Raw genomic sequence first — 8,336 nt, forward strand, 5'->3', positions numbered from 1 at the left:
CTCAGGTGACTGATGACGCCCTGGTATATAGCACCTTCCTGCTTCACAAGCCCCGCCCCGCGGGGAACCTGTCCATCCTGAGGACGAACCGTGCTGAGGTACCCATCGAGTGCCGCTATCCCAGGTGAGAGAAGGACAGGGCATTGGTCAGGTGCAAAGGCCCACGAATGAGGCTGCGGGGGCAGGTGGGCCAGCCCGAGGGCAGCAGCTTTACAGGCTGTGAAAAGGTCAAAGTGCTAGTGGCTGGGGATGCTGTTGCCCTCAGCCCTGTGTGGAAATGCAGCCTGCTGAAACATGTCAGGGGCAGGAACTGTGGATGGTGCTGACCGCCCCCCCAGCAACGTGAGGGCAGGAGGGCCGTGCCCCAGGGCAGGGTGGGCAGCTGCCATTCTCCTCCCAGGCAGGGCAACGTGAGCAGCCAGGCGATCCTGCCCACCTGGGAGCCCTTCAGGACCACAGTGTTCTCTGAGGAGAAGCTGGCTTTCTCCCTGCGTCTGATGGAAGGTAAGTGAGGAGGGGTGGGGAAGGGAGCTCTCGGCAGGTTGAGGGCAGGAGGGCCGTGCCCCAGGGCAGGGTGGGCAGCTGCCATTCTCCTCCCAGGCAGGGCAACGTGAGCAGCCAGGCGATCCTGCCCACCTGGGAGCCCTTCAGGACCACAGTGTTCTCTGAGGAGAAGCTGGCTTTCTCCCTGCGTCTGATGGAAGGTAAGTGAGGAGGGGTGGGGAAGGGAGCTCTCGGCAGGTTCTGACCCTTGGCTCTGTCGTCCAGAGGACTGGGGCACTGAGAAGAGGACCCCAACCTTTTACCTGGGAGACACAGCCCATCTCCAGGCCGAGGTTCATACTGGCAGTCACCCGCCACTGCTACTGTTCGTGGACCACTGTGTGGCCACACTGACGCCAGACCAGAACACCGCCCCTTCCCACACCATCGTGGACTTCCATGGGTAAGGGCGGGGCTCCCATCCAGGGAATTGCATCACTTGGCCTGCAGAAGCCTTACCCAGCCTTTAACACCGTTCTTCACTGCTTCGCTTCCAAGCTGTCTTGTGGATGGCCTCTCCGATGCTGCTTCTGCATTCAAAGCCCCCAGGCCCAGGCCGGATGCCCTCCAGTTCACGGTTGATGTGTTCCACTTCGCTAATGATTCCAGAAACATGGTAACAGCTTTGTTCCTCTTTTAATGAGCTAGAGTTGGGCTGAATTCTAGACCAAGCTGATGGGTGTGTGTGTGTGTGCGCGTGAGCGTGCGCGTGCGTGGAAGGGGGGCTGTTCTTATCCTGTCGCTGTCACTCACTCTGCTCCTGTGCTGGAAACTCCTATCACCACGTAGATAAAGCCATGGGCTCCCCTGAGGTCTTCTAGGAGAAGGCATAAGTGACAGAAACCTCTTCAAGGTAGGTGAAAGGCCAGTGCAGGATCAGGGGGAGTCAGGGGTCCTAAACAGAAAAACTTAGGAGATCTAGTGGACATCTCAAGTGAGACCAACAAATGTTGGTCCTGCCGAAGTCGGCAAGGCCTGACCTCAGATGATGTGTTGGGTGATGGAGCTGGCAAAGAGTAGGTGGTAGGTGACTGCCCTCCTGGGGACTCTCCAGGAACAAAGTAAGCAGATAGGAGCTTCCTGTGTGGGGGAGCCTCTTGAACTTGACCATAGGCTAGACTGATTCTGGAGGCCAGCATCCCCAGAAGAGCTGTGGAAACAGACTTCTATCCTACCCCCTGCCCTAGGTTTGACTTAGCAGATCTAGTGCAGAGCTTAGAACTTGCATTACTGAAGTTTCCAGGTGTTGCTGATGCCCATGCAAGGACCCCCACCTTGGCAACAGCTAAGCTAGCAAGTCCAAGTTGAAACTAAAGGAATGAAGAGGGAGGAGTAAAGATGTAAGTTGCTCCTGATGGCTGACTAAGGGAGGAATGGGGTTATAGAAGGACTGGCCCCTAGCTAACAAGTGCTGGTAGACCTACAAGTAAAAATCAAGTCACTTGTAAACAAGTTTCTTGAGATAGGAGTGGGCATCGGTGAAGCTTAGGATAACTGCTCAGGAGGAAGTAATTAAAACAGGGATTTTCAACTTTAGCTCTACACTAACCACCTGGAAAAATCGGATAGTAATGCTTCTATGTGAACCGATAGTTTTTTACTTAATTAGGGTAGGGCCTGGTATCCCCTCTTCCCAATATCATGAAATTTAAACACAGGAGGTTAAACATTTGACAGCAAATATGTACCTACTTACCTAGGCTTTATCATTAGCATTTTATCACATTATCACCTACCCACTGTTCTCTCCTGTTCTACTTGGAGATGCAGCTAAACTCATTCAAGCTCCCAGATGACTCTTATAAGCACCAATTTGCAGGCCGCTGAAGCCGGAGCTCGCGTGGCTGGGAGCACAAAGGGACACACGGGAATCTGTAGACCTACAGTGATAATACCTCGCCTTCTCCAGCAGCCCTGTGAGAAGTCGTTTGATAGAGTCGTAGATTGCAGGTGGGGCTGGAATCTGATATTGATGAGACGGCCAAGAGCACCCAATGGCAGGCCAAGTGAGGTCCTGAGGATAAAGGTGGAACAGACTTGGAGAAAGGGTCCTCGTCCCCAGATCAGTGACGCTGTGGATTCTAGCGTAGAAGATTCTGATTGGTGTAGGCTGTGCTTGACTTCTGAGGCCCTCTGGTGGGGAAGAGGAGGTTTAAGTTTCAGAGGTGGTAGCCATCAGCAGGGCACAACCTGGGCTGGTGTCTCAGTCTCCAGGGACTGAGGGAGTCTCAGAGGACCAGAGGACAATGCTGGTCAATAGAAGAAAGCCTGGGCCCTGGGGGGCCTCTTCCTGAGAGGTGGGAGGGATGGTTTGGCAGATGTGGCTCAGGATAGATGGAATGACCTTATTTAGGAGTTGCAGAGGAACCGCCCTGGCATCTTAGGCTCCAGTGAACACCAGAAGAATGTACCGGAAGGAAGCTAATGATAACAGCTGCTCCCTTTCCTGGAAGCCTTTCTCCTATGGGGCAGATAGAAGATCAGCAGCTGGAAGTGCATCCCGGCTTGCTCAAGTGCAGCCCGAGCTTCCATGGCTCCAAGGTTCTAAAGAGGTTTCCTGCCGATGTGCTTGGCCACTAGGTGGTAGCCAAGGCTTGCAGCTCTGTGTGGGGCTTCGGATGGAAGTTGGCAGAATTTCTCTGCCCTTCCAGAGTAAAACAGGGAGGTGCTGAAGTCTTACCTAGGGTATTAAGTAGAACTCTGACCTGGGGATAGACCAGGGCTAAACTGAGCCCTAGCTTTGTCAAAATGGTCCCTACTCCAGGTGACAAGATGGGCTGTCAGCCCCCTTGGGGTTAGAAGGAATATAGAGCAGGTGACAACTCAACAGACATAAAGTCCTTGGCCCCAGCAGGAGCTTGTGTTCCTCAGCACCTGCTGGGCGAGGTGGCCAAGTGGCATTTCACGTAGGCTGGGTTGCCTCTGGTCTGCACATCATGGACAGATGACTGTACAAGGCAGACTGAAGAAGGCATAAGCCTGAGGAAGATGGGAAGCCCAGGGAAGCTTGCCCAATGAAATAGCCAGAAAGCTGGCTCCAAAGTCTGAAACAGGAGCTCTAAAGCTAGTCTAGAAGTGCTCTATGGGCCCGAGGACTTGAGTTAGAGTCCTTGGCTTGTCTGCTTTTCTCAGCTAAAAATGGGGCACTATGTAGTGACTGAAATGAAAGTGACTCATCACCTAGTCAAATGGCAGGTGGTAGTCCTAGGAACCAGCTAACTGCCTGCCTGGGGGTGGGTGGGGCGTTTAGCAATGCTCAATCCCTAGACTATCGCTGAGGTTCTAACTCAACCCAGGGTGGCACATGCTAAGTGACTAGGTGAATTTGGGGGAACCCGAAGGGATCAAGCTGATGGGTTTCAGTCTTGAGTTTGACTTGCTACTTGCTCTGCAACTTGGGGCCAGTTAACCTCTGGATCATTTAGAGAGAGGGCTCTTCCTTCCCCACTCCCTAAGGGTTAAGTTCAGGCTAGCTAGCTTACTAAAGTCACTGCTCGGCCTAGTAATAGCTGTTATTACTTCCAGATATATATCACCTGCCATCTGAAGGTCACTCCAGTTGACCAAGCCCCGGACCAGCTCAATAAAGCCTGTTCGTTCAATAAATCTTCCACTAGGTGAGGAAATCTGATTCTGACAGTGGTAGGAACCTAACTGGCTACCCTGTCTATTCCCCCCAGTATACTCTCAGCAAACTGCTCCCTGCAGGCGACAGTACTCTAAGCTGCTGTCTTTCCTTCTCAGCTGGTCCCCGGTAGAAGGCACTGCTGACATCTGTGAATGTTGCAACAAGGGGGACTGTGGCATTCCAGGCTCTACCAGGAGGTCACCCAGCGTCGTGGGCCGGTGGCTCAAATCTCCTCCCCGCAACCGCAGGCACGGTATGTCATAGGATGGCCACAGGGTTCTTTTTTTTAAGAATTATTTTTTACTTATTTTAGTCTTGCTATAGGGCATGTGCACTTTCTAGAGAAAGAAGGGAGAGAGCAAGAAAGCAAGCCACCAGGTCTGGGACTTGAACCACAGTCGGCCACGTAGGAGTCCAACATCTTCACAACCACATCACCTGCTGGACCCCAGTGCCTCCCCCCACAGGGTTATCTCCACCTGGTATGGGGCAGCTGCTGCCACTTCAGGGGTACTTCTCTTCCTTGTTGCCCTTAAGGCCACTTACCCCAAGAGGAATGCAGCCTGGGGTCTTCTTAGGCTGAAGTCTTGGGGCTGAATAGGAGGGGCTCTAAGCCCTCACCCCAGTGGCAGCCAGGGTAGCTCCTGTAGTCATCGTGGGGTCTGAGATGTGCAGGGCATTGGGGAAGAATAATGCAGCTTTTCAGACAAAATCTACAAGTTCAACCTGCTGAGGCAGAACAGAAACTACGACCTGATTGTTGTTGGACTGAGATGTTCTGATCCTTTCACAGTGACAGAAGAAGCAGATGTCACCGTGGGACCCCTGATCTTCTTGGGAAAGGCTGGTGCCCACAGTGCAGAGGTGCGACCATTTTCAGCACACACCTACCTGGTGGTGGGTTCAGGCCTGGCTATGGTAGCCATCCTGTCCCTGGCCATGGTTGTCCTGAGTCTCTCCAGGAAACGTCACACTTCTCGCCCTGTGTCTGCTTCTCAATAAAAGAAGGAAGTGACCTTTGGTAGTGGTGCAGTGACTGCTCAGGGATGGGGAGGGGACCATGACATGGAGCCCTGGGTGCAAACATCTGGCCAGGACTACTGTGCCGCAAGTGTGAGCCCGCTCCCCACCCCCTGTGCCTCCACACTATGATGGCAAGGCTAGACCAGTTTGAAGGCAAACCTGCTGCTTTCTGGCTTTGAGCCCTGCCCCCCAGGAAGGACCATATTCCCAAGGGAACTTTAATCTGTCTCTAGGAGGCCTAGGTAGGAAGGGAATGGGGGGAAAAAGGGGAAAAAGGCAAACCCAGCCTGACTTCTAGGCTAGCAAAGTCCCTGGATCCCACATACCTGATTCCAGGGGTGGTGACAGATATGAGGACTTCTAGTTCCCATTTCCTTAACTTTAACTTAACCAGAGACAGAGAGGGAAAGTAGGAAATCAAGCCACCAGGCCCGGGACTTGAACAGTGGTTGGCCATGTGGGTTCCAGCGCCTTAACCACCACGCCTCCTGGCCCCATCTAATTCCCCTTGCCTAAGGTTACTAGGCAGAAAGTTAAATGTCCAGGTGCTAGAGCCCTGAAGGCCAGTAATGATGGGGTCCCCATGAGAGTAGTGATTCTGATGCAGAATGGGTAGGGAAGCTCATTCTGAGGACCAGACACTGTGACACTTGCTGCTTGACAGACAATAGCTGGTGAATAACGAAAGAAATCTAGTCAGTGAGACTGACAGGAGGAGGGAACAGACTGCAGTCTATAACAGTCTCCCCCAACAGGGCTACACACGAAACTTACAGGCTCTCACTGACCCCTTCTATATATCTAGAAGCAAGGGTCCTCTTATTCACTGTCTTGGAAGTCACGAGAAGGTCTGATCCTTGTCTTCAGGCAGGACCACATGGAGAACAGATAGCATCAGAGGAGTAGTCACCGCTTGAGGGCAGTTTTAGTTCTGGGCATACAGGACAGAATGACCAGTTTTAGTGTTCTGCAAGAAGCTCAAGGTCAAGCAGTAACTAGCAAGGCAGCAGAAGCAAAATGGAGTCCATTAAGACAACTCAGACTTTGCTTGAGTGAGGATCTAGGTGTGGTGTAGCAATGCTTGAACTGATAAAAATCTTCTTGGCAGGTTGTATGGGAGGAGGCTGGTGGAGCCTTTCCCATCCCTGCCTCCATAGCCTGGCATCTGTGAAGACTCAGCAAGGTTATTAACTTTCACCAGCTGAGCATTAGGCTTGATCTCTATTGTGAGGGAGGTAGAAGGTTAGGTCCTATAAGACTCACTATGAAGTTAAAGGGTAGAAGTTAAGGTGTACTCAAGGTTTAATCAATTAAGGTGGACTCAGACTAACTACAAGGTGGTCATTTTGACTTTTATGGCTCAGTTACAATCCTAGCTGTGTCCTGCCTTACCTTGGCAATCACCTCAGGCCTGGAGCTGCTACTAGGGAGGCTTGTTTGGGATATGATCCTGGCAAAGTCAAGTCCCTGACTCTAAGGTGGACAGAGCCCTCAGGAAGGCCAGACGTGTGCTGGCCATACTGTCACTCAGGTGAGCTGGTTCGCAGCCTCCTCCGCCTTTCCATCATTCTGCTCAAATTGGTTGCCTCTGCTCCAGGTCCTAGTCCCACTCCATAAGCGTACCTGAAAAGGGAGTGGTGGTCCTGCTCCCTGTGCTCCCTCTGCTGAGGGGTGTGAAACCCCGCCACAGTGGGCGTGGCCCTTCCCTGGCTCCAGTCTTGTCCCAGACCATTCCCATTGGTGAAGGTGACCTCTGCTGTAGAGTCCCAACTTTGCTAGTACCTGCCATGAATCTGAAGGGCCTTGTGGGCAAAATGGGGCTGGTCCCTCCTGAGCAGGGTCTTTGGGTATAAAACAAAGACAAATAAATGCAGAATTAGGATGCTTCCTTTTTTTTTTTTTTTTTTGCTTGTTTGAGAGTTTTTTGCTATAGGGTATGTGCACTCGCCAGAGAGACAGAGACAGAGAAATCATAATCACCCCCCCCGGGGGGGGGGGGTGGCCATGCTGCAATCCCTTCTCTTCCATTCTCCTCTTGGGATCTTGGGCACACGCACACGCACCCGGCGTGAGTTTAAGCTACCGGGTCTGGGATGCAAACCGTGATCGACTACATGGGAATCCAGTGACATAGTCATTATGCTAATTGCTGGTCCCCCCCCCCTTTTTTTTTAAGAATTTTTAAAAAACTTTTTTACTTATTCATTTATTTTAATTTGACCAGAGAAGGACAGAGAGAAAGAAAGCAAGCTGCCAGGGCTGGGACTTGAACCACCATCAACCATGTGCAAATCCAGTGCCCTTAACCACCACACTACCTACCAGGCCCTGGGATGCTTCCTTATCTCCAGCCTGGGCTCTGGTTAAGGGGAGGGACTCTACATCGTTGACTTGGATATAGGGGCAGATGTCTAAGGTATGTTTAGGCAAAACTTCACGTGTCTCTGGGTCTAAGAATAGGAAGGTCCTTGACACTCTTTGTAATCTGAGGACTGTTGGCATCACCTAGGAATCTGCCGGAAGTGCAGAGGTTTGGGTCTTATCCCAGATCTAGGGATCTTCATCTTAATCTCTGGGGCCAGCTGGTGGTGTGGTGGTTAACATGGCTGGATCCCACATGGTGTTTGATTCCTGGACCTGGAAGCTTGAAAAACATGCCAGGTGCATGTGCATAGGTGCCCAAAATCCTGAAAAGGAGGGAGAAATGGTCAACAGATTGTGTTGTGACCATCCCCATGGGGGGTGTTTACATATGTCCTCAAGTTTAAAAAAAAAAAGGAGGTGCAGCCTGTGGCATGGTGGTTAAGGTAGCTGGATCCCACATTGCCAAATGCACGGTTCAAGTCCTGGACATGATGGCTTACAAAACACTGGGGATTCTGGGCATGCGCACCTGCCAAGAGGAAAGAGGAGACATGATTGTGATATCCCCCCTGGAGGGTGCTTTCTCACTTTCCCTCTCTGTCTAGTGAGTGCATGCAAAAAGCACACACATAAACATAAAGTCAAAAAGTACCCTGGGTCAAGGGATTTACATCAAGATGAAACTGTGGTGCCACACTCCCCACCCCATAAAAAAGCAGGTTCTGGTGTGTTGTGTAGGAGAATAAAAGGCTGGGCATGTGGGTCTTCTCGGAGGTTG

General features: G+C 51.8%; 1 protein-coding gene across 1 annotated transcript in view; it reads left to right on the plus strand.

The window, feature by feature from the left end:
• Positions 1-5,179, plus strand: part of ZP3 (zona pellucida glycoprotein 3) — a 7,816-nt gene extending 2,637 nt beyond the window's left edge. Inside the window, exons 2-8 of the mRNA XM_006155643.1 lie at positions 6-124; positions 401-504; positions 769-946; positions 1,042-1,159; positions 4,069-4,160; positions 4,288-4,424; positions 4,965-5,179. Of these exons, the coding sequence (XP_006155705.1) occupies positions 6-124; positions 401-504; positions 769-946; positions 1,042-1,159; positions 4,069-4,160; positions 4,288-4,424; positions 4,965-5,173 (957 nt within the window). The 3' untranslated portion in view covers positions 5,174-5,179. The remainder of the gene's footprint in view (positions 1-5; positions 125-400; positions 505-768; positions 947-1,041; positions 1,160-4,068; positions 4,161-4,287; positions 4,425-4,964) is intronic.
• The last annotated feature ends 3,157 nt before the right edge of the window (positions 5,180-8,336 follow it).

This window comes from Tupaia chinensis, unplaced genomic scaffold, assembly GCF_000334495.1.
Source record: "Tupaia chinensis unplaced genomic scaffold, TupChi_1.0 Scaffold000465_1, whole genome shotgun sequence".
In the NCBI taxonomy this organism is placed as follows: Eukaryota; Metazoa; Chordata; class Mammalia; order Scandentia; family Tupaiidae; genus Tupaia; species Tupaia belangeri.